This window comes from Lynx canadensis, chromosome B1 (genome assembly GCF_007474595.2).
Source record: "Lynx canadensis isolate LIC74 chromosome B1, mLynCan4.pri.v2, whole genome shotgun sequence".
In the NCBI taxonomy this organism is placed as follows: domain Eukaryota; kingdom Metazoa; phylum Chordata; class Mammalia; order Carnivora; family Felidae; genus Lynx; species Lynx canadensis.
Window position 1 is genome coordinate 117562556 of NC_044306.2, and position 26371 is coordinate 117588926.

Consider the following 26371-nt stretch of genomic DNA (forward strand, 5'->3'; position numbering starts at 1 on the left):
CAAATCATAATGCCTGTTAACATAATCCTCTGTTGGTATGATAATTTATCTAGCTTCCAAAAATAGATATCCAAGATCAAAACTGGGAAATGGGAAGGGGGTCATTTGTTAACTGAGTTACATGTAATTCTACTAGCTGTCTATGTCTCAAAGTCATGACCATTATCAAGATGTTGAGGACACTATGTCTTCTTTATGAGATCAATTCTTTCTCTACTGAATATAATTATACTGCACTTCAATGGGTTTGGTTAAGTCAGTGATTCTCAACAAGGGCAGGAAAACCTCCTGAGGGACTGGAAATTTGCGGGGGGGTATTTTTGTCTTCTACTATGGTTGTGTGGGAGCATTTGCATATTGTAGTTCTTAGTATTTTGTTAGAGTTTATTTTCTTTTACATAAACCTACCTACCTTGGGTTGAATTACTGGTGAATTTCATTCAGAACTGTAAAGGGGGCATTATGAAACACTAGTTATAAAATAAATAGAGGTGCTCAGTTCATCCAGAGTTGTGTGATCACATGTCCTTTCTTAAGTTGGCTTCTCAGAAGGTTACAGCTAAATTTGAGACCCAGTTTCTGTGGTTTTTATATGGCCTTTATGTTATGTACTTTTCGCTCTCTAACTTCTCTAATTTCATTTTATGCCCCCTCTTTGATTTACTTTTTTCTTTCAGTCCTACTTTTAAATTTGCAAATATGTGTTCTAGGTACTAGAAAGGGATGTGTTAGTATAATACAACAAATAAAGAAAATTTCTGCTAAATTCATTTTGCATTAATGAATTCATCTCAATTGTGAGGAAAGCATGCTGATGGCCCAGCACCACGTGGTCAAGCGTCATGTGAACACATGTTCCACAACATGGCGACTTCGATTGGGAGAAGAAATGGGGCAGGTAAGGGAACAAAGAGCAAAATCTAAATGTTTCTACTGGCTTCCCTCACCTGCAGTTGGCAGCCTCCCAAATCTGATACAATGAATTTTATCATATAAATTCGATCATATAAACAAATGAACATTCATATTTACTCTTTGTAATAACCATGGACATTAAGATCTTCTTGTAGAAACTTCAAAAACAGTTGTCTCACCTACCTGTATGTGTTGAAGACAGAGCGAAATGTTCTTCACACAATGCCTCACCGTCTTTTCCAAAGATCTAAATAGCTTTTCTTCCCTATTAAAGGTATTGTCTTTTACCTAAAATAGAGATGAAATTATTTCTATAACTCAAACAAATCTGGTGTTTTGAAAAAATAGCATGGACTGTATTAGCCTAGCACATGATAAAAAAAACCCAAAAACTCCTTGTTGAGATGAAAACCGTTCATGTCATGCTGACTGTCTCAGCACGGCACTTGCTGTGTACCAGCACACAGCACGACTGATGTTCAATTAGTGGAGCAAAGTCACATGGTGAGGTTAATCTGCTCTCAGCTTTCACATAGCTTCTTCATCTATGCGATGGTAGCTGTAGGAGGTAAAACTTTTCTCTGCAGTTTTTAATGGCATATATTATGTATGTACTTAAATTATGCTACATTTGTGTGTTCGTAAAATAATTAATAGACAAGGCATTTGGAGTTACCTATAAATAAGGGTAGAACCTGAGAAGAAACATGGGGGAAGGGAAGCAGGGGTTGGGGGGATGAGGAGTGGGGGTGGTTAGGGTTAAAACCTTGTGAAACAAAGACCCTTGTCTATAGTCAGGGGCATTCACTTTCGAATGCCCCCTCTCTGTAAAGAGAGCTTTCATACTATTCTTATTTTCTCATACTCTAACAAACTTTTGCCTGCTGCTCATTTTATTCTGCGTCCACCTCTTTATTCTTCGAAGCGGCAAGACAGGGAATCCAGATATTAAGGTAAAAAATCCCACAACAGTAGTAACCATAGCTGTTCTCTGTTCATAGGTTTGTTGATTTAAGATGGTTGACCTTAGAACTGAATGTATAGAAAATGGTTTCATTTTTATTTTATTTTTAAACCCCTTAATATTATTTATCTAGAAAGCTTTTGATTAAATGGGCAGTTCTTTGTAATTCACACAACATTCAGTACCCCCTAGCTTAGGATCTCTATGCTCTAACCCCATTTGATGTAAAGAACAATATGCCAGGGCAGATTATTTTAAATGCAATTTTCAAGGACCCATTGCCAGCTATTTTATTTTGTGTATCTTGGCTGGGATCCAGATGATTCAAAAATAAGAGATTCCAAGGATCACAGTATGAGAAATATTGCCCAGTTTTATGTTCCTATACCCAAGCCTTTTTCATGCTACTTTATTTTGCTGGAATATGCTGCTGTCCTTTTTTTGCCTTGCAGAATTCTGTTTAATTTTCTTAAGGACTCAACTGTCACCCCTTCTGTGAATCCCCCCTTGAATTCCTATTCTTTCCACTGTAGAAAATTAATTGCTCCCCCATGTGCTCTCACAGCTCTAGTTAATTATTTAAGTGATTCTCTCCACTGATGAATTACAAGCATTTGAGATTAAGTATTTTTTTCTTAATAATAATAATAATAATAATAACAGCTAACATTTATTAAACACCATATTCCAGACACTGTGCTTAAAACCTGTCTTCCATTTTTCTCATTTTAATTCTTATATAACTCAATGGCCTAGGTGCCACTATTAATCCCATTTTAGAGATAAAGAAATAGAAGCTTGAGAGGTGTGGCAGATATAGTTGATGTTCCCTGTCGTCCTTTTGCTGATAGGATCTGCACCCTGGGTTAAGTGGGACATGTGGCTGCTCTTTCCAGGCTCCCCTGCAGCTGGCTCTGCCCTTTGTAACTGGTTTGGGCAAATAGGATGTGAGCTAAAGGATGTGTTTCATTTATGAATTTTGGCCTTGTAACATTGTCCTTGAGACTTGACTGAAGACACAGCAGTGACCCAGCTTCAACCAAGCCAATGAAGACAGTATGTTTAGGGGAAGGCACAGCACAAACTGGGGATAACCGGGTTCCTAAAGAATTTTGTGCAGCAGAGCGCATCTGAATTCACATCTCAGGACTATGGTAAGAGAGAGAAATAAATGACTATCTGGCTTAAGCTACTTTGTTTTGGAATCTTTTTGTGTTAGAAGCTTGGCCTTTACCCTAAATAATATAGGAAGTTAAAGAAATGTGCTCATGTTAATAAGTAGAGCCAGGATTCAAACCCAAGGAGTCTGAATGCAGAATTTCTTTGTATTCCCAATCTCTAACATAGTGTCTGGTACATAGTTCAATACATGTGTGATGAATTGAATGGAATCTTCCTCTTGGGTAATAGTTTTATACCCTAACTCCACCAAATATTTCACTTGAGCTGCTGACAAGTGCAAAATTGACTGATTTGAGATTTATCTCTTCTGCAGTTCAGCCTATGCAGCTGATTTTCTGATTAACAGTGAAATGCTTCATTGCTGACAGGACATCTTCTCAAAAGATTAAGGGGAAAATCTAATTAATATCCCTTCAGGCCACTTTACCTACAATTCACTTTTAGTTCACAATTGGAAAATATCAGAAGCTGATGATAAATATGTTAAAGAATGTAACTGCTTCTACAAAAACCTGCCCAGAATTAAACCTTCCTATTGTTCTTCAATAGAATTGTCTTAAGCCAGAAGCAGCATCTTAAAGACTAGGGGAGAATTGTGTTCATGACATTTACACATGCCTGTGGAGGCTACAGTCTCTTCTCAAACTGAATTCCCAGTCCGATTTTATTATTTTTGTTTTTAGTTCAGATGTCTTGATTTTCCTTTCCCTGACCTATGACCATACACCACGATGTCCCAAACTTCTCACATTATAGTTTCACATTAAGAGAGGGGCCTGGAGTGATTGCATGCAATGGACCCAGTGAGGCCCTAGGAGAACATGAAGAAAGTACTAGCATGAACGGTACATGCCACGGACTCCGAAAATATCCCTGTTGGCTATGAAATGGTAAAGTAGGTGCAGCCACACAGGAAAACAAAAACAAGGCTTGGAAGAAGTTGATTATATTGACAAGTCCTAGAGGGGAAGTCACTGCATGCCATGCAAGGCCACAGGACAATCACTAGATTTCAGTCAGGTGGCAGAAAGGAGCAAGAGGAAAGTCAAGGCCAGAGCCTTTATTGTGGTTTCTGTGCGAAACCCTATAGAAACAGCTGGGTAAGGATAAACAGTTCAGGACTGACCAGTTTAGAGAATTCCCATGGGCTTTGGGCAATAGGGATGGTCTCTAGTTGCCTGATAGCTGGCCCTAGGATGATTTAAGGCAAAGGAATACAGGCTTACTGGGTGAGACATAGATAAGCAGGTGTTTGGAGCTATAGACTCAGGATTGGTTGGTTTGCATATGAAAGAAGTGATCCCAGCTGAGCCCTTTGCTATCCTTAAGAATGGATTAGCCCTGGGAGGAGCCTCTCTCGTGGCCAGCAGCTTTTCCAAGGCATTAAAAACATCATAAAATACAGAAAATAAAAGACCTGATTAATACACCATGCATAAAGGAGTTTATATCTACAGGAGAAGTAAGTCTGTACATTAAAAGGTAAATAATAAGACAAGGTAATTGTGAGAAATGAGATGATTCATTTCCCGAAATACCAAATAAAAGCTGTGCTGTCTAGTTAATAGGTTTACAACCTATTGGAGGTATGTGTGAACCCGTCCTTCCACAGTGGAGCCCCAAACCCTTAGATATTTCACTTCCTGGTTCTTCTTCCCCTGTCCATTTTCCAGGCTTATTTTTTGTGGGCTTTGCAATAAGCCTCTGCCAAAGAACTGAAGTCTCCGCATCACCTCAAGGAATGTACATTTGTTCCAATCAGACTGCTTTTTGGCTTAAAAGGGTGTAGGCGATGTCCGGGTAAGGCTGTAACCTTTGTAGTACTCAGCCAATGAGGAATCAGGGGACGGATTTGCATGCTAGGAAATAAATTGCCTACCGTAACTGCCCGGAGTGTGCCTGTCCATCAGACACCCACTCTTGCAAGAACATTGATTAAAGCCTCGCTTCACTGTGCTCTGAGTCTCTGCGTCCCTCTTTGATTGGGTCAGTGGGCTTATTTCTCACAATAATGATATAAAATAATGATGATGATGATAATGATGATGATCATGATCATGACAGCTAATATATATTGAGTGCTTACCCACTGTGTTAGGTATTTTCTTCATGAGCATCACCTCATTTAATCCATACAACCACTCCATGAGTTAGGTCCTACTATAATCTTTATGAATGCTTTGAATTTAAGTTATGTGCCCAAAGGCAAATATTTATTAAGTGGAAGAGGTGAGGTTCAAAGCCAGATCTGGATGACTTTGCTCTTAATTTCTGCCCTGTGCTGACTCCTGCAAATATTTATGGTGCCAAGATTGGAAACACTCAGTAAGCTTTTTAGGCATTCAGAAGAAGAAGAGGGTCTTAGGATCAGAAAGCTGCAGACTTAACAGAAAAAGGAAAGACTCTGGCAGCTAGCAAGTGAAGTAGATAGGACAAGCCATCTAAAACCAATGCTGAACCATCATACAGTTGGTTGCCTCTAGTTCACACTAAAAACCTTAGAGATGTTAACATAATAAGGGTTGAAATCAGGCAAATGAGAAGGAATAAAAGTGCTATATGGTATTTTAAGAACTGCCCTGCCTACTTTTGGTTAGAACCCCACTGAATTATTATCTCCAGGCTGTGAACTTTCCATCTTGTGATTCTCAAAGTGTATTCCATTGGTCACTTATTTCGAGGTCATTTAGCTTCAAAACACCTGGAGTTTTTGTAAAACATACAGACTCCTAGGTTGTGCCTTCAACCAGATGGAACCCTGGTAGCTCCTCGGGTAATTGTTATGTACATTAAAGTCTGAGAGTCTTTGCTAGTCCATCCATTACTTGTTAGAAGTCAAGATGAAAGTGGTTCAAACCAGGCTAAGCAGCTGACACAGAACAATTATCCAGTAATTTAATGTGCATAGGAGTGGGGAGAGAGGAAGAGGATAAGTGTAGGGGAAAAAAATCATGTAAGGTGTGCACCTATACCCTTTTTTTAAATATATATATATATATATATATATATATATATATATATATATGTGAAATAAAGATAAGATGAAAGGAAGACTTTGCCTTGGGCGAGACTGCACTGGTTGATGGTGAGTGTCAGCACTTCTGGGACATACTTGTTGAGCCCTGTCCTCACACCCTTATCTCTCCTTTCCTTCTTGAGTGGAAGGAAGCACCACAGCACCCCCACTCGACTTCCTCCAAAAGAATAAGTGGGGCGCCTGGGTGGCTCAGTCAGTTGAGTGTCCGACTTCAGCTCAGGTCATGATCTCACGGTACGTGAGTTTGAGACCTGCATTGGGCTCTGTGCTGACAACTCAGAGCCTGGAGCCTACTTCGGATTCTGTGTCTCCCTCTCTCTCTGCCCTTCCCCCACTCATGCTCTGTCTTTCTCTGCCTCTCAAAAATAAAGAAACTTAATTAAAAAAAAAGAGTTTTAAAAGAAGGAGAAAGAAAGGAACAGCATCAGGCAATTAGTTTGATTCTCTGTTCTAGAAACAACTCTGATAACAACCAAACAAAACCTTACACAAATATCAGCACTCATGCTCCCCAGGAGAATGTATGTGACCCCAAAAGAAAAGTTACCTGCGATTCTCCTCTGGTCAGAATCTTTAGATGATTTGTCACTCTTTTTGATTTCTTACTAATTGAATGAATATTTAGTTTAGACAATTTGTCTTTAAGTGATTCATCCTCATCATTCTTCTTGTATTTTAGAACTGAAATGGAAGAATGCAATCACGGATCTGAACACATGCAACATGGAAAGAGCGTGTTTCATCCAAAGTACATAAGATCAATATTTAAGATAGAAATCTCGATGATTTTTGACCCTCTGATGCAGATGCAATATGTTCCAGTGCTACTGCCCAGTCATAACCCCAGCTGCCCAACCTGTTGACCAGAAACTCAGCTGTCCAAGGGCTTGAGCACCTCAAAGCTCAAGGTGCATTTACCTCCCACATTAAAGAAATCCCTGAAAAGCTTTCTCTCTCCTCAAATAATACATTTATTATCTTCAGTCTCTAGGATGAAGCATCATGACCTAGGTAAGAAAACTGGATCCAACACAAGGAGACCTCAGACCCTAGAGTGGCTCTCCACTAGCTGAGAGATTTGGGGTAAGTTGAGTCACCTCTCTGAGCTTTACTTTTTTATCTTTGAAGTAAATTTCATCTCTCATATTGTTCAAAATGTTAAATATTTCTTTTTGTTTTCTAAATGTTTATTGTTGAGAGAGAGAGAAAAAAATCTTAGGTGGGGGAGGGGCAGAGGGGGGAACAGAGGATCCAAAGCGTGCCCTGTGCTGACAGCAGAGAGCATGATGCGGGGCTGGAGATCCTGACCTGAGCCAAAGTCAGATGCTTAACTGACTGAGCCACCCAGGTGCCCTAAGATGTTAAATATTTCTAACATTCAGGTTTGGTAAGGGTGTGGAGAGATGGGCAATCTTAATACACTGTTGGTGAGGATTAAACTAATGCAGTTTTGTGGAGAACAATTTGGCAGAATCTTCTAAAAGTGTCGTCTATGATCAGAAAGTCATGCAGAGAATCTGTTTTCCATAGTCAAGCATACAAAGTTTTGTTTACTACAGCATTTTTTCCTAATAGCACAATGTTGGAAACAATCAAAAGGTTTATTCATAAAGGAATAGTTTAATAAATTATGACACACTCAGAAATAGAATACTAGAGAACCAGTAAAAAGAAGGCCAATATTAATTAGAAACGTGTCCATGATATTTACGTTTATGATCAAAATGTTCATGATAATTAAATTTAAAAACAAATCCCAGCAAACTGTAGTGCCATGCATGTTGCAGGAAAGGAGAAGAAGGAGAAAGAAGAAAGAAAATAGGAGAAAAAAAAAACACATAGAGGAGCACTTAATTGGTTTAGTCGGTTAAGCGTCCGACTTCAGCTCAGGCCATGATCTCACGGTTCGCGAGTTCAAGCCCTGCATCAGCCTCTGTGCTGACAGCTCAGAGCCAGGAGCCCCTTCAGATTCTGTGCCTCCCTCTCTCTCTCTGCCCTTCCTCCACTCATGCTAGGTCTCTGTCTCTCAAAAATAAACAAACATTAAAAAAACTTTTTCTAAGGAAAATTAAATAAATTAAAATGTATTGTTCCCCTGAAAAAAAATAATAATTTATTCTTCTTTCTGAATTGCTTACTTTTATTATTAATCTTTTCTGTATTAAAATGTTTTTATTAATGATTTAATATCAGTAATTGTACATTCTAGATAGTAATCCTTTGCCTATGGACTGTCTTTTAATTTTCTTTATGGTGTCTCTTCCTCTACAACTTCCACTTTTTTATTCTGGGCCCTTCTTTATAATTTTAATTTATTAATATACATACATATTTTTTGAATAAAAATTAGAAAATAAAAACAATAAAAATAAATGAAGTTGTTGGAGCAGTTAGCTCCAAAGTCCTACCATTGCTTTAATGTTGAATTGAGCTTTATTTTATTTTAATTTTTTTTAATGTCTATTTATTTTTGAGACAGAGGGAGACAGAGTGCGAGTGGGGGAGGGGCAGAGAGAGGGAGACAGAATCTGAAACAGGCTCCAGGCTCGGGGCTCGAACCCATGAACCATGAGATCATGACCTGAGCCAAAGTCAGATGCTTAACCGATTGAGCCACCCAGGTGCTCCTTGAATTGAGCTTTAATGTTAGAAGCACAAAGCCATTTGTGAACTTATGGACACAAATTACACTATGAGAGGACCTACAATCTATCCCAATGTATTACTATATCCAGGATGATAGAAACCATATAACTGTGCCTCCTGTTCTGAAATCTACATTCCACTTCAGACACAAATTTTACATCTTAGCTAACAAATGCTTAGCAATAATTTGTTAATTTGAGAAAGAAATATACTTGTTCACTTCAGTGAAACAATTATTGCTACAAAATCTCCATTCCTAATGTGCCAGAACCAGATGAGCTCTATGTAGCAGCAGCTGGACCTGTTTCACCATCCGTTTCACCAAGCTCTAGATTCCCACGGCTCCAGCTACTTGGCCACGCCATCTCTCCTTGCCACACATACCACCAGTGACGGGAGGACGACGCGCTATGGTTTCTTCAGGCCACAGTATGTCACCAGGCATGCAGTGGGCAACAGAGGTTGAGTATAGGGCTGCTTAATTTTTAAAAATTTGTCTTTGTGTGTGTGTGTGTGTGTGTGTGTGTGTGTGTGTGCCTCATGATCTCCTGAACCCAGACAAAATCACACTCTTCTCCCTGGCCTCTAACTCTAGATATCAGATGACCATGATCACCACAACTGCTGTAACTACTTAGATATTCTGATTCTCAGAAGCAGAACACTCCAGTCACAGAAAACACTCAATTCATCATGTCTCCTCTTACCTAAATCTTTCCGTCTTTTAAGTTCATTGATGTTCACATTAATGTCTTTCACTGCAGTGAAGGCATCCCCGAGCGCCCTGAAGTCTGGGTGAGAGGGAGGGGTGGAGCCCTGGAGTTCACAGAGCAGTAGTGGGTATTTCATTACACGCTGGATTGGTTTGATCATCAAAGAGCCCATGTCCAGTAAGTTTGGCTTGCCTCTATAATAGAGATAAATAATATCAGTTTCACAGACATTTGTCTTATTAACTCCTTTTCATTTTTGTGATTTTTATCATTAATCCTGAAACTGTTTTTCTCCTTTATTTTTCCTCCATTTGGCTGCATACAATTTTATTTTTAAATGTTTATTTATTTTTTGAGAGAGAGAGAGAGAGGGAATGAGCAGGGGAGAGGCAGAGAGGATCCAAAGCAGGCTCTGCACTGATAGCAGAGAGCCCGATGTGGGGCTTAAACTCATGAACTGTGAGATCATGACCTGAGCTGAAGTTGGACGCTTAACCAACTAAGCCACCCAGATGACCCTGTACACAATTTCTAAAAATAAAGCAAGAGCAGTGGATGACAGAAAGAAGCCAGACTGAAACATCCTACTACTAAAAACCTAAAAGAAAACACATGAGTATATCTGTCCACCAAAAAGGACTCAAAGCAGGATTTCCATCCATGTTCCACTTACCTTTTTTTTTTTTAATGACAAGATTCATGATAATAGTGGGAAACAATTCAGAATTCCTTTCTTGGAAAGACAACCAAGAAAACTACATCTTCCTGGAGATATTTTTGTGATTATTAGCAAGGAAAATAAATTCATTATTTAAAACATGACTTGCCAAGTATAGACGAAAGAAATCATTGTCTTCTCTCTTCTACCAAATTGAATAGTTGAATTTATAATGTTTCAGAGGTTCTACCACAGTTCCCAGAAGACATTTCTAATAAATGCAACAGTTCTCTGAATATTATTAATGCCACCACTGTCACTAATCATTGCTATCACATGACTTTGCATGATTTTCCTCATGGAATTCTTCTTAACCAACAGATCTTCAAATGGCTACATACAAGTGAGCACACATGACTGACTCTCTCTTTCGGAGTTCTGACATGAGAATAGAGTCATTCCAATTGGCCAAGCAGTTCACAGGAAGCAAAAAAGCTGAAAGCTTGGTCATGTCATTGCCCAACCCACTGTCATGCATTTTTCAGTGAGACGTCAGGTTTCTAAAAGCCTTTTTATGTCAAGAGGCAAATAAAGAGACACTGTAAATAGGCATGGACAGAAATTGTGCTTTGAATCCCTTCTGGTGGACAGATAAACCTATTGGTTTTCCTTTAGGTTTTTTGTTTGTTTGGTTTCAGTTTTGGGGGTTTTGTTTTTGTTTTTGTCTGTTTGTGTATTTGTTTTTGGTAGGTAAGAATATAGACAGCTTTCCAATCTTAATAGGTGAATTTTTTATTCTTTAATTATTATTTCTAAATATTAATAGGGACAGACAACACACCACATCACTGGAATAGTGAAATGGATCTAAAAAACTTTGGATAAAATTAGAAAAGTTTATCATTAGAAAAGGCCTGAAAACACCTTAGAGATCATCTAACTAAACTCTTCATTTGAAAAATGAGAAACTAGGGAACTTTGATTATCATGTGTATGTGCACACATACACACACCAGTCACTCTCTGACACATCTCCCCATTTTCATTTTTATTGTAGCACTTATCAACTATCTGCAATCATTTTGTTTCCCTATTTATCAGTTTATGCTCAATTTCTCTGTCATCACTCTATCTCCAGCCTGACATACATATTTTCTCAATGAATATTTGTAGATTGAAATGATAGATTTCAGATTTTCTGTAATGTGCTTTTATTTTACATTGAATTTTTTTCCAAAAAAATTGCACAGTGGTCATGAATACTAGACCGAGGAGCTTTATCACATGCTGAGAAAATGATGATACTATAATAAAGACAAAGACAGAAGCAAACCAAGTGGCAACCTTTTTTTTTTCTTTTGAGGAAATTCAAAGTAAATATTAAAGGTTTGCAAGGGAGTAAAGAGCTGCTTTAGCGCGATTTATCTTGCACTTTCTACCCATTTACACAAAATCCATTAAGGACGGGAGGAAGGGATGTAAGGAGACAGGATGGTAAGGAGGGAATGAGGGAGAAAGGGAAAGAGAGATGTTGTTGGTTTCCAAGAGGACGGGGTGAAGTGGATGGGAAAAAAATGTAAATCTATTATGAATACTGAGAAAAGTAACTAGGGGTGCCTGGGTGGCTTGGTCAGTTGAGCGTATGACTTGATTTCAGCTCAGATCATGATCCCAGGGTCATGGAATCGAGCCCCGTGTCGGGCTCTGCACTGAGCATGGAGCCTACTTGAGATTCTCTCCCTCTGTCCCTCTGCCCCTCTCCTCTGCTTATGTGCTCTCTTTCTCTCTCTAAAATAAAAAATAAATAAAAAAGCAACTAAAAATATATTTTCTAACTGATGGTATATCAAAAGCAAAACATCTGAATATGAAATACAGCATTTATATGTATCTTAACAGAGATTCTTCAACAATACAACAGTTTAGACACTTAAGTAAAAATAATTCCCTTAAATAAGAACAAGTCAGGAATATGGAAGGTATTAACTTGATGAGAAGAAATCATTTTATCTGTGTGAATATGATCAGAATTTCTTCTGAGGTTTTCCTTTGACTATCACCAAATATTAGTTTATTTAATCCTCTAAAAATCACTGAAAATGCCATCAAAATATGAATATAATCAAACAACTCAATCAAAGAAAACCCAACTTTAGTAAGATAGTTTATTAGTGTGGTCTATTGTTATGTACATATTTAACATTTTTAATTACAGGGAAAAAAAAACCCAGATGTATGGCCTTTAGGCCATACTTGTAACTCTGAGCTTAAAATCTTTCAAAAAAACCAACCTCAGCCCTTTAGAGTGTCCACACCTTATCATTACTTCTTTTTCCATTACTTTCTGATATCAAAGTTCTATTCTCTCGTTTATGTTTCAAGGGGCAATAATAACAATTATTAATTATTACTCTTTCTCTTAAAAGTGTCACAATGCAATTATTTAAAAAGGCTTTCTCAAAAATGAGAAATCTCTCAGACACTTTTGTCTCCAGACATGTACTTTGGACAGTTGCCCAAGTGATGAGCAATGATGTTCTGATATCTGCATCACACAGACAAGCAATATGGTAGAAAAGATAGAGGATGTCTTTTAAGATAATGACACTCCAGGCATTCACCCCACCTAATCCTTTCCAGTAAGATTGAGTTCTGATAACTATGAGAGGCAAATGAGTCCTATATGTGATATAACTCAGCTCAGCCAAACACCCAATTATCACATGCATCCCCAACAGAAAGTAACCAAATGCATAACAATTTCCCATACACACTGGGCTAAAAACCAAGGTAGTCATTCATTTGTAATTCTGTTTCTTCCTCTTCTGTCTTATCATGAATACTTTGGCAAGCATTTAGTACATAAGGAGCTACGCTAATCTCATTGTGAATTATTAGGACTTTACAAAGTCCAGTAAACACAGCTGGCTTTGTTTTAGCAGCATCCAGTTTGGCTGTAAAGAGCTTCACAACAAACACAAGAAAACAGTGGCACAATGAAAATAAAAATGATGTTTAAACATTGTAAAAACTGTGGTGACAGATAAAAAAATCAGATATATGAGACTGAGGTACACCAATATATCTTAATTAGAGGGAGAAAACAAGAGGAAGGGAAAATAATCATTTAACTATTGATCATATTACTTTGAATTTCCTCTGTTTTATGATCACAACTATCCTAAATTTAATATTTATTTTACAGTAGCCACAAACCATGTGTACTATTATTGAATTTATTTTCATTCACTCTCCTTTTAAAACACCTTAAGTCAATTTTAGAAAAAAGCTGTACATTGCTATACAAATAATAACGAAATAGCATTTGACATAAATAAAAATTGTTGTAAAAATAAATACGCACTATTAAGTATTAGAAGATGTGAAGAAGGGGTGCCTGGGTGGCTCATTGGTTGAGCATCTGACTTTGGCTCAGGTCATGATCTCACAGCTCAGAGCTTGGAATCTGCTTCAGATTCTGTGTCTCCCTCTCTGTCTCTGGCCCTCCCCCACTTGCAGTCTGCCATCTCTCTCTCTCAAAAATAAATAAACATTAAAAAAATTTTTCTTAAAGGAAGATGTAAAGAAAATGAATTAATGGTAATTGATTCATTACCAGAGAGTTTCAAACCAGAGAGAGCCAGTAATATGGAGAGGCAATAAGTTAATCATTCCTCCAAAGATTCATTAATTAGACTCCCTGAGAACCTGTGGAAGTGGAGAGAGGGAGAAGTGGGGCTTAGAATAAGAAGGACTAGTTGCAAACCTGTTTAAGAAACAGCCTAGGGGTGTCTGGGTGGCTCAGTTGGTTAAGCATCCGACTTCAGCTCAGGTCATGATCTCACAGTTCATGAGTTTGAGCCCCAAATGGGGCTCTCAGCACAGAGCCCACTTTGGATCCTCTATTTCCCTCTCTCTCTGCCCCTCCCCTGCTCACGCACTCGCTCTCACTCTCTCAAAAATAAACATTAAAAAAAGAAACAACCTAATTTTTAGGGTGCTATACAAATAAGACAGATCATTTGAAGAACTAAGAAAGAGCTCTTGGAAATTAAAAGGATAATAGCTGAAATAAAATCTCACAAGTGTTGGAGAAAATGTTCAGGAACTTTCCAGAAAGAAGAACAAAAAATACAAAGGCATAGAAAAGAGAAGAAAAAAATTAAAAAAAAAAAAAGAGAAGACTGGTTTAAAAGATCCAATATTGAAATAATTAGAGTCCCAGAAACCAAGAACAGAGCAAATATGGGGAAGAAATCATCAGTAAAATAATTCAAGAACAGGACATGAGTTAGCATGTTGAAAGAACTTGGTGAGGATCCAACACAATGGATAAGATGGATTCACACTTGGGAATTCATGAAACTTGAGACTATTGGAGACAAAAAGAAGACCCTCCAATCCTTTAAAGAAACATACAAGCAAATGGGTACGAACATACAATTAAGAATCAGAAGAAGCTTCAGATTTTAGTAGCGACACTGAAAGCTAGAAAATGATGAAGAATTACCCTTAAATTCTGAAGATGAAGGATTTTCGATTTAGAATCCTATACTTGATCAAATTATAAATCATGTGTAAGGGTAAAATAAAGATTTTGGGAGATATAAAATTTCCTAAAATTTTACTTTCTTGGCAAACATAGAAAACTATTGAAGGAGGTACTAAAAATAGGAAAGAGGCAAAGATTCTCCAGGATGCCAGGAGGGGAGTTCCTTAAAGATGGCTGTGCCCAGTCACCCAGTTCAGACTCAATAAGTCAGAAGGGCTCTGGGAGAGGCTTTTTTAGGGAGATGAAGTTGATAGCATGCATAATATATCTGGCTGTCTTAAGAGATGACTGGCTATGAGTGTGTGGCATTAATGATCACAACAAGGAAAACAAAAAAAAAAAAATCAAAAAAAAAAATAGAGACAATTTTTTGTTTTCCCAGGAAAACAAGTAATCAGTTTCTTCCAAGGTTTAGCTTTGAAAAGAAATTTACTCAGATATACTCACATATAAGAAATCAAATACTGATGATGGCTCTAATCCAAATGACAATGTAACTGCATAGGAAGAATGAAGAGATGTGGAGGGTGTGTGTGTGTGTGTGTGTGTGTGTGTGTGTGTGTGTGTAGTAGTAGAGATGGCATAGGAAGAGAGATAAATTCTTGTCTTCTACAGGGGAAGACAAAACATAATACTTAAAAAAGAAAAAAACAGGGACACCTGGGTGTCTCAGTTGGTTAAGCAACCAACTCTTGATCTCTGCTCAGGTCGTGATCTCATGGCTTGTGGGATGGAGTTCCCCCTCATTGGGCTCTGTGCTATCAGCACAGAGCCTGCTTGGGAGTCTCTCTCTCCGCCCCTCTCTGCTAGCATGTGCACACACACATACACACTCTCTCTCTCCAAATAAATAAATATACTTAAAAAAAAAGGGAAAACCAAACATGTTTTTAGATTGATGAAGATAAGTACCAAAATATTAACTAAAAGATGTGAAAATACTTATGTCCTCAAGAGGCAGGTAAGTGAAGAGAGGACTATTTTTCTTAAATCCTGTAGAACTATTTGGCTTTTCCAACCATGGCACATATAATTTTAACAAAAGGACAAACATTTTAAAAAAGGAAACATTCAAGAATATCCAAGAAAATTCTGAAAAGGAAGAGTACTGGGCTGGGATTGCAGTTGACCCCTGGAACACCACAAATTTGAACTGTGAGTGTTCACTTATACATGAATTTTTTAAATATACAGTACAGTACTGAGTATATTTTCTCTTCCTTATGATTTTCTTAATTACATTTTCTTTCCTCTAGCTTACTTTATTATAAGAACACAGTATATAATACATGTAATGGACAAAATATGTGTTAATTGACTATGTTCCCAGTAAGGCTTCTGGCCAACAGTAAGCTACTAGCAGTTAAGTTCTGGGGGAGTCAAAGGTTATGCATGGATTTTCAATTGCATGGGGTTAGCACCCCAATCTCTATGCTGTTTAAGGGTCAACTTTAGTTATATCTTATATTAAAATATAAAGCTGCAAAACTGAAAGCATTTGGTATAGGTACATATATGGATGAAAGAATAGCACAAAATGGAAAATCAAGAAATAAATACAAGTATGTATGAAAATTAAGTACATGGTAAATATGACATTCCTACTCTGTGGAAAAAAAATAAATTATTCAATATCAGGTGTTGTGATAATTTCCAGCTATGTAGAAAAAAATTACGAAATTAATGGATTCTTTATACCGAAACAATTTCCATATAGATCAAAGGTCTAAATGTTAAAAATGAAACTTATAAGAATTTGAAGGAAACAGGGGATTACACTTTAAAACAATCTTGGAGTTTTTAAGCACAAGACAAAATCTGAAAGCCATGGTAGAAAAAAGTGATAAATCTGTTTTAAAATTTAGCTCTGCAATACTATACAGATAAAAATGAAAACAGAAGCTGCCATAAACCATGTTAAAAGCCAGATGATAAGCTAGAAGAATTATTTATAGCACATCAAACAGAAAAAGTGTTAATACACTTGCTAATTAAAGAGCCACTATCAATTTATTAGGAAAAGATGAACATCTCAATAAAAGTAATCAATAAAAAGATAATTTATTAGATGAGTACAAATAATTAACCATACATGAAAAATTCTAAAGATTATTACTAATTAAAATTAAAACAGTATAATACTATTTGGAGCCTCCTACATTGCCACGAGTTATAAAGATAACACATATTAATTGTTTCTAGTGCTCGCTAATAGGAGATAAATGGACAATTCATACACAGGTAGTGGGAATATAAATTATTTCAGCCTTTCTTAAATTTTCTGGCAGTAAGTATGAAAAGCCCTTTGATCTAGCAATTCCGCTTTTAGAAACTCATTCTAAGAAAATCAAATTATTGTACAAATATCATTTATAAGAATGAACACATAACATCAATCTTTATAAGACAAATAGACATAATTCAAGTATCTGTAAGGGTTTGGTAAACTAAACTGTGGTGTATACATCAGATAAAATATTATGCAGTCATAAAGCAATGTGGATTTATATTTACTGACATAGAAAGGTGTCCATGATACACTGATGAATGAGGTAGTAAGTTGACATACAGGAAATATATAGCGGTCCTTTGTTAGTCAGTGTGTGTGTGTGTGTGTGTGTGTGTGTGTGTGTAGAAAAAATTTCAGTGAACTAAGGGACTCCTGAAATGCTACAAGAGTTAACTCTCTGGAATGTGACTACCAATTGTCTCTACTATCTTCATTTTGATTTTCTACGTTTTCCAGGGTTTCTTTAATAATTAAAAAAAATGTAAAACCTAAGAAAGATGAAAATAATCTACAACATTTTGAGATTGATAGAAATCCTGAATCCAAAGGTAAGAATACACAGTCAGACAGAGGATGCATATAAAAAAGTGGAAAAACATAAAGATAAAACATTGCATTTCTGGAGATTGTTAAATTTAGAATAGTTATGTTTTTCTTGCTTTAGAACATGGGACTTGGATCAAATGCTTTGGGGGCATTTTTCTGGTGCAGGATTCTATGATTCTTGTCACTTTAATACTGTCTTTGAAGTTTGCATAAGATTATAATTCAAAATAAACATGTTAGAAGTTATAAACATCTTTATCTTTTTCTGTATTTTTAAATATGTTGATTGTAAAAAAGAACCCAGACACAATTTTCCATTTCCATAGGTAAGGAATTTTTCTGAAGCATCTAAAAACCTACATTTCCTAAATGCACTCTTGGCTGCAATATTCTTGGCCTTAGCTGCTAAGGAGCCAAACAATTACAAAGCACTTGACATTGCCTTTTACCCTTTTATGTAGCAGCATGTGTGCCTCATGACCAGAGTGAGAGAAACAGGAAGGAAAATAACTCATGGCGAATGTGCCTTTGATGTTCATCCAGCCACATGCTGGGATTGCTCGTCCTCTTTTCCAGTTCTTGATGTATAGAATAGGCTAGGGGGGGCATACAAAGCCTGCTAACTCCCACGCAGCAGGACTGTCCTAAAAGCTAGAACGATTTTTAAGCAAGTATTTCAATACAATGTACTGTTTGTTGTAAGTATTCTGTATGTGGGAGCCTGTGCATGCGAACTGTATTAAAAGAATCTCTCACTCTCCTCTGAATCTTTCTCTCCCTCTCTTCTCTCTCCTCTCTCTCTCTCTCTCTCTCTCTCTCTCTCTCTCTCTCTCTTTTGGTCTTTATAACCACAGGAGAAAAACTTTAGGAAAAGAAACCTGAGCAGAATTTGTAGCATAGGAAGTTCTTGTGTAATTCACATAGTTCTTCTATGTGAATCTCTAGTCCTAGGCACAATGCCGGAGCAAAAGGCTTTTTAAGGAGACAGCAATTTTCCCACCCCTCCAAATGCATCAACTATCATTGAAGAGAAGCCAGGAGGATCACAGTGTGTGAAAGGACAAAGGCCCCCTTCCATCATGCACCTTTTCATGAGATGATCTCAGAATTAGGAACTCATTGAACAACACTACTCACATCTGTTTGCATGCTATATATATATATCCCCCCCTTTTGAAAGAAAAGACTTATAAAGTGAGAGAAAACTGGGTGCCTGTTTGGTATGTCAAAAACTAACATCTCAATTTGGCCAAGACACGAGCACAAGGCCTTAGTTTAAGGTTCCCTGTCCGATGCCTGGTTCTTCCACCTCACTTCTGAAATTCTGTCTTTCCTCATGGTCACTCTGCACCAAAGCATAAATGACAGGTATTTACAGCTTAAGTTAATATAATTTTTATTTTATAGATTTTTGTATTTCCTGAGGTACAGTTTCATAAGTTTAGAACACACACACACACACACACGTACACAAGTACACACGTGTACACAAGTACACACACAGACTAGGAACTCAGGCCTTTAGATAATTAACTAACCATGCTAAAGCAAACATGCTTTTTTTTTAAAAAAAATTTTTAACGTTTATTTATTTTTGAGACAGAGAGAGACAGAGCATGAATGGGGGGAAGGTCAGAGAGAGAGGGAGACACAGAATCACAAGCAGGCTCCAGGTTCCGAGCTGTCAGCACAGAGCCCGATGCGGGGCTCGAACTCACGGACCGCGAGATCACTACCTGAGCCGAAGTCGGACGCTAAACCGACTGAGCCACCCAGGCGCCCCGCAAACATGCTTTTTTAGGGGCCCCTGGGTGGCTCAGTCAGTTAAGCGTCCAACTTCAGCTCAGGTCGTGATCTCTCTGTTCGAGCCCAGCATCGGGCTCTGTGCTGACAGCTAGGAGCCTGGAGCCTTCATTGGATTCTGTATCCCTCTCTCTGCTCCCCCCACTAACCCCCCCCTCCCCCCCCCAGCACTGCCTGCTCACACTCTGTCTCTCTCTCTCAAAAATAAAATAAACATTAAAAAAAAAATGAAAGTAAATGTACTTTTTAAAAGTCCTGGTAGATCTGTGTTTGTATTTAAGCCAATATCATCCTTCAGTATTAGACTAGACATGTTTTTTTCCTTCTATAAAAATGGACATCTTCCAAAGTGTTGTGTATATGTTGTGTTATTTTGATAAGATGACTTCTATACTGTCCTAGTGACAAACTATTTCATCTTAATATTTTATGTATATTAAATGTATTTTATATGTGTGTTTGATTTTTTCTCTGTAAATCATATAAGAGTCCAAATTGGAAGAACCCAATATTTACTACAATGCATGAAGATCTTTTCTTTTGTACATTAATCTATAGGAACTTCAAAAACATTATGGTATTAATCTGAGGTTTTTTGTTTTTTTTTTTTTAAAGACTAATGTTGTTCTTAGGAAGGTATGTTTTGGACACAATAAGTTCCTAAACATACATGCGATGAGCAGTTCCTAAAGAGTTCCTGGAACCAGCAAAGTTGTGATTTATTAAATATTATACCCCAGGATTCTTTTAATACATTTTGTAAAATATATGAGATAATTTAATATGTAGGATTACCTCAGGCAAATTGGAAATAATGTATCAGAAGCAATAAACATAATTGTAAAAAACAAAAATTCTAATTTTTGGAAATACTCAATAGCATTTTCCCCATGAGCTTTACATTTGGTTTCTATTATTAAAACAAATGTACTTACTCTTGCATGTATATTTTCCTATAAGAGAGAAGGAGAAAAGTAAATTAATGTAAATCTACATACTTAAGGCAATATGCAAACATTATAAAACCCTTAAATTTTTATTACATAAAATGAAGTGATGTTATTTTCATGAATGTTTTATAGAATTAGTCTCATTATTTTATAATCACATCCCTTAAATTTTACCTGTATCTTGTCTACACCAACTTTGTTTCACACTCTATATAAGATTAAAAACTATTGATTCAGATTGTAATCAGTAAATTTTGATCATGTGAAAATGGATTTAAACATGAATTTTTTTACATTATGAAAAGAGAGAATAGAATTGGTTAAACATAGTGACAGGAGAAATTGAGATTATAACACTACAAAGTAAACTGTAATTGACTTGTAGAAAGCTACCCTCAAGTGCTACATAATATTTCTGTATACAGTGTTATCCAGGTTATAAACTATTCACCTATTCAATATGACAATTCACTAATTATCAAAATTCACAAAAACTTTCACTAGCCATTGCTAGTTTTGTGGCTTACATCTAGCTCAGGAAAAATGGAAGTCCTTCAAGGCAATGTGATCTGCCTCTCTTTCCACTTCCTCTCTACCTCATTTCCTTTTGTTCCCAAACTTCCTCCAAACTATGGCAACAGCACAGGACTCTTTTTATAGTCTTTATAGTCTTAAGACAAGCTTCTGCCTCCAGGTCTGGGCACTTGCTGTTCTTCTGCCTGGTTGCTCTTGGTTCAGGTATCTCCTTCAGGTCTTTGCTCAAATGTTTCTTCCTAGTGAAACCTTCCTAGTGAAACCTTCCTAAAGTTCCTTTAAAACAAACTTTTAAAAATTGTGCCATGCCTCCTACTCTACGTTTTACCCTCTTTTTCTGCTTATTTGTCTTCATAACACTGTCACTTTCTAATATACCATACAGTTATTTCATTTGTTGTCTATCTCTCTGCTCCCCATCTGAATGAGGGCAAGAATGTGTGCTTGCTCTGTTCTCTGCTGTAGCCCCAGTACCTGAAAAAGTGACTGGCATCAGGTAGGAGTACAAGACACATTTGTCAAATTAATTAATTAACAAGAAAAGAAGTGGGAATCATTCAAGTTAAATTTCAGGCAGAAAGGAGATAGAAATTTTCCTCCAAAAGCTTCATATAGCTATAAAGAAATAAAGCAGTAAACTGTGTTCATAACCTGATCACCTCGACCTCTGGTTTCCAGTCTTTTGGAATACAATGAATATTTTCAATATGAAAAATTTTTGTGACCTCATCTCATAACAATAGATAGTCTTTTCATATTCTATGATTGAGAAGAAAATCTATGATAAATACCCATGTTGAATTTCATAGATTTAATGGATTTAAAAGGTTTGAAAAAATTAATCCCAGTATTCTACATATGTGGAAAATAATGGTATACATATATGTAAAACAGTTTGTCCTTCTCTCTTCACACATCTTCTTATGAATGGATTCCTAGACATCTTGAAATAACTGGGTTCTGCTGAATCTAAGATTTCCTTGTTGTAATCAAGCGGAGAATCATAAGTTTTTTTTTTTTAAATCAGTAACTGTTATCATTTTAGGCAATTATTAAATGCTATTTGAAGAATGCTTCTACTTGAATGAGAGAAATTGCACTATTACCCACCCCCCATGCAGCATTTCCTTCCATTTATTTGAATTCACATTTTAATCTCAATTTCTGTCCCCTTCTAATGAGGAATTTCATTTTCTCAGTATGCTCTATGGATCATAGATCAGAAAATTTGGGGAAAAAGTTGAATAAAAATATAAATGCATTTTTCTACGGGGCAAACAACTGAACAACATGATAATTTTGGAACCAAACAGAAAATTTGAAGTTGAAATAAAAGATTGTTCTTTTAACTCCTAAAGAAGACATAGAAATTTTTTTCTCTATTTCATTTATTTCAACCAAATAAAACAAATATTATAACATAAATTAAACACTGTATTTAATGTCAGTATAGCATTTTATAAAAAGGAACCTGAGAGATTTTCCAACAGGGAAAACCTGTAATAATAGTACTACCTTATAATGTCTCCTTTTTATTTGCTCCTCATTTTAAAAATTCTCTCCTTTAGGCTAAAACTTTCCAGAGTTCACCCCAGCCAAAGACAATTCAGGAAGGAGGAAGTTAAATTGTGTCCATTTACCCTTTTACAGGATAAAAGTAATTTAATACAACCCTCACCACACCTCTTACCCTCATGGCCTCATTATAATTTGACTTAAAATTAACAGAAGTTTTTATGTGGCTGTTTCATAATTATAATAGTCTTTGTTCAAACATGGTGCCATACAAAAAGGAATTGAAAAACGTTTCAAAAATGATTAAAAATATTTTTGATGTTTACTTTATTATTTATTTTGAGAGAGAGAGAGAGAGATAGAAAACAAACAGGGAAAGGGCAGAGAGAGAGGGAAAGAGAGAATCCAAAACAGGCTCCGCACTGTCATCTCAGAGCCTGACATGGGGCTCGAACTTGCAAACTGTGAGATCATGACCTGAGCTGAAATCAAAAGTCAGATGCTTAACCGACTGAGCCAACCAGGCACCCCTCAAAAATGATTTTAATTTTTACTTGGAACGTTTTTTAGAATATCATTAAGAAGTATAAAATATGGTGAACAAATTAAGCTCTATTCCTTTAGATTCTGCATTGCACAAGCTTTTAGCTTTCTCTCTGAATGGAGAAACTGTAGTAGTATTACAAACAGCCAAAGCACCCACATGACTAGAAGTTAGTTTTCCTCCCAAGGATGGTGGCTTTGGTTAGGAAGAAGAAAAATATATACAAATTTATAACAACTAGACATAAAGCTAGGAATGTGTCTTCCATCTACCGAAAAACTTGGAAAAGCCCCTTCATTCTTTATCTATTACAAAATAAACAGATCTCTAACGCCTCTGAAAGGCAGCAGGGATTTGGTGGTATTTATAGCTAGAAAAACAGAATAAGGAGGTAGCAGACAGGCTATTCTAATTATAGTTACACTTGCATTTATAGCTATTCTATTTTTCATTTTCCGCATACAGATCAGAAGCCTTAAATAACCCCAAAGAGGCTAAGTAACCAGAGCTTTAGCAAATGACTTCCATAAATTTAGAGACTGTATTAATAGCATTTCATGCAATCTTACAGGTCACTAATGAGATTCTGTAAATATTCCTTGTTGAATAAATAAAAATTTGCAGATTTCCAATTTGTAAGTTACAGATGTAGATGTGATACTGCACTCCCAGAAAGTTTTAGCCTTTCTTTCTTAAGGTCCCCAAACCCTGAAATTACTGCTTAGATGGTGTCTATAGTTATGAAGAAAGTCTGTATGCTTCAGGGAAAGCAGCTAGTAAGTACTGATTTCTCCTTCTGAAGTGGTTCTTAACCTGAGTATGTATCCACAATCACCTGAGGGTGCTAGTTAATCCATAGCTTCTTGGACTGGACCCCCAGCAGTCCTATTTATGTATGTATGTATGTATGTATGTATGTATGTATGTATGTCTGGAGCAGAGCCTAGGAATGTGCAGTTTTAATACACATCCCTGTGGATCTGACACAGGGGAAATCATACACCAGGAAATGCTGTCCTAATGTTTCAAAGGGATTCAAAATTATTTTCTAGATACAAATATTATTTTCTTTTTTGAAAGATAATGGGCTTCAAAGAATAGCCAAGGGTTATGAGCTCAAGTCTGTTACAGAACCAGGAAATCTCTCTACCCTCCTTTTGGAAATTAGTCTTTAACCTTACCGTGACAGCTTCTGGTGTGTTATTTAAATTAACTTTGGTATTGTTATTAAACTTTCCAGATGGTTTTGTTTATCTACCCAAGTAGAAAGTGTGATCCTAGGAGGCAAGAACTATGCATATATATGTGGGTTTTTTTCAACATTATCTAGTACTTTTATAAATATTTATTAGGCCCTCAATAAACATATTTTAATTTTAGTTCAAATGCAACCTAAGTTGCTTAAAATCTGCTTTAACTTCTGAGACCTGAAGCCACCTCTCTCATGGATATTGCTTCAATATCCCCTTGCACGGTAGAAATGAAGGCCACACCTAATATTCATTAGAAATTGGCAACTGTGCACTTGGGCTCTGTTATTTAGCCACAAGGAGAAGGCAGAGCCCCAGTAATAGCTTTGACTGATTACTTGGCAAGGGAAACCAAGCCCTTGGGGTGTTCCAGACTCTCTTTGGCCTATAAACCTGTTTAAAAACCTGTTTCTCAGAATTTAAAGCTTAGCTCAATTGAAGCCAGTATTATAGTAATGTCAATAATTCTGCTCTCAGCTTTTGGGCAGACCAGTACAATTCATCATCAACTTTATTTTCATGGAAAGCCAACTTTTGGGAAAATAGCTCTAACTTAAGCTATTTTATTTTGATTTTTCTTTCCCTTAAGAAATAGTAGTGTCAATATTACTTTGCTTGGATTTTTGTGCTTTCTAAGCCTTAGCACCTTCCAGTGCCTGAAATTACTCCCTAGAATCAGAGTAGTGCTGAATACACAAGATTTGGGACATCCACCAGGGCAATAACTCAAGGCTTTCAGAAAAAGATCAAATAAGTCATTGGGTCTGAAAGTCATTTTTAGTAATTGATACTTCATGAGGTTTCAAAATTACTTCTGCCTTTTAGCTGCTTTTAGGGGGTATGATACTGAACTACACTGCCTAATGGAGTATTCTGGCAGGGTCCATTTCTTTCTCTTAGGAGTCAAAAGCCTTAATGATGAATAAACTAGTGTTCACCCCACTCTGAACAGACAGCCCCACTTCCAGTCAGCTGTTAGGAGCACATGCCAAAGTAAATCAGCTACATCCGTTCCTGGTATGGACCTCCATTCCTGAGGTTGTAGTTGGAGCGATAGTTAAAGGTCCTAGTTGTTCACTTGCTGTGAGATTTTTATTTCTAGAAATTGAAGAAGGAGAGTGACTCAAGTAAGACATTTACTGATAAGATCTTGCCACTAGTATAAGGTAGGAAAAGTAGATATTCACACCCCAGATAACACCATTATTTCTCCATACATATTTAGACGATGTTGCTTTTAATATATGAATTTATTTACATGGATACAACTTCGAACTTCAAGGTTTCTCCGAATTGATTTCTAACACTGAACTAAACTGAAAATAGTGGAAAAATACTCAACTGGAGCTACACGTCACATATTATCTTTAAGAGTTACCTGAATTCTCATTTATTATTATTATTTTTTTTTATTTTCAGCACCCAGAGCTATGCTGGGTATAGTATAAGCACTACATAAATGCTTGTGATTTTGCGACTTGAATATAGTCTTTCCATGATATGAAAAATGGGTAAAGAACTGCAACAACTTAATGACCAATAGAGGACAGTAACGTTAATTTTTAAAAATTATTTATTCCTGTTTAAACCCACTTTCAATCCCAGCTCTCCCCTGGAAAGACATTTTCCAGAGACCAGTAATTCCCCTATCCATGGGTTCATTTCTCGGGGTTTCTGTTACTACGGAAAAACCGTGATCCGAAAGCAGATGGTCCTCCTTCCGATGACTGATCCTAAGCAGGTCCATAGTAGCCTAACACTACTTCTCAAGGCCTATGTCATTCACCTAACTTCATCGCATCATCATGGAGGCATGTTATCATCTCTCATTATCACAAGAAGAAGGGTGAGTATAGTACAACAAGATATTTTGAGAGACAGACCATATAACTTTTATTGCAGTATATTGTTATAATTGTTCAATTTTAGTTATTGTTAAATTCTTACTATGCCTAATTTATAAATTAAACTTTATCATAGGTATAGGTATGAATGTATACAAAAAAACATAGTATATATAGGGTTTGGTACTATCCAAGTTTTCAGAAATCCAGTGTGTGTGTGTGTGTGTGGGGAGGGGTCTTGGAACGTATCTCCCATGGATAAGATGGGGGATTACTGTAGTCTCATGATTTCATTTTAATTTAGCTACCAACCTCTTGTACCACATTAAGACCCCCATATTTGTCCTCCTGCAATAGAGTACCTAATGGGGGAATATGCTAGAGGCTCAGACTGCTGGGTATGCTTTGATTAAGATATCACAACTCTC

The 26371-nt window shown here is 36.7% G+C and overlaps 1 protein-coding gene across 1 annotated transcript in view; it reads right to left on the reverse strand.

The window, feature by feature from the left end:
• Window positions 1-26371, reverse strand: part of ARHGEF38 (Rho guanine nucleotide exchange factor 38) — a 133047-nt gene that overhangs the window by 23066 nt on the left and 83610 nt on the right. The window contains exons 5-8 of the mRNA XM_032592926.1: window positions 20242-20259; window positions 9452-9651; window positions 6646-6779; window positions 1099-1203 (exon numbers count right to left, since the gene is read on the reverse strand). Of these exons, the coding sequence (XP_032448817.1) occupies window positions 1099-1203; window positions 6646-6779; window positions 9452-9651; window positions 20242-20259 (457 nt within the window). The remainder of the gene's footprint in view (window positions 1-1098; window positions 1204-6645; window positions 6780-9451; window positions 9652-20241; window positions 20260-26371) is intronic.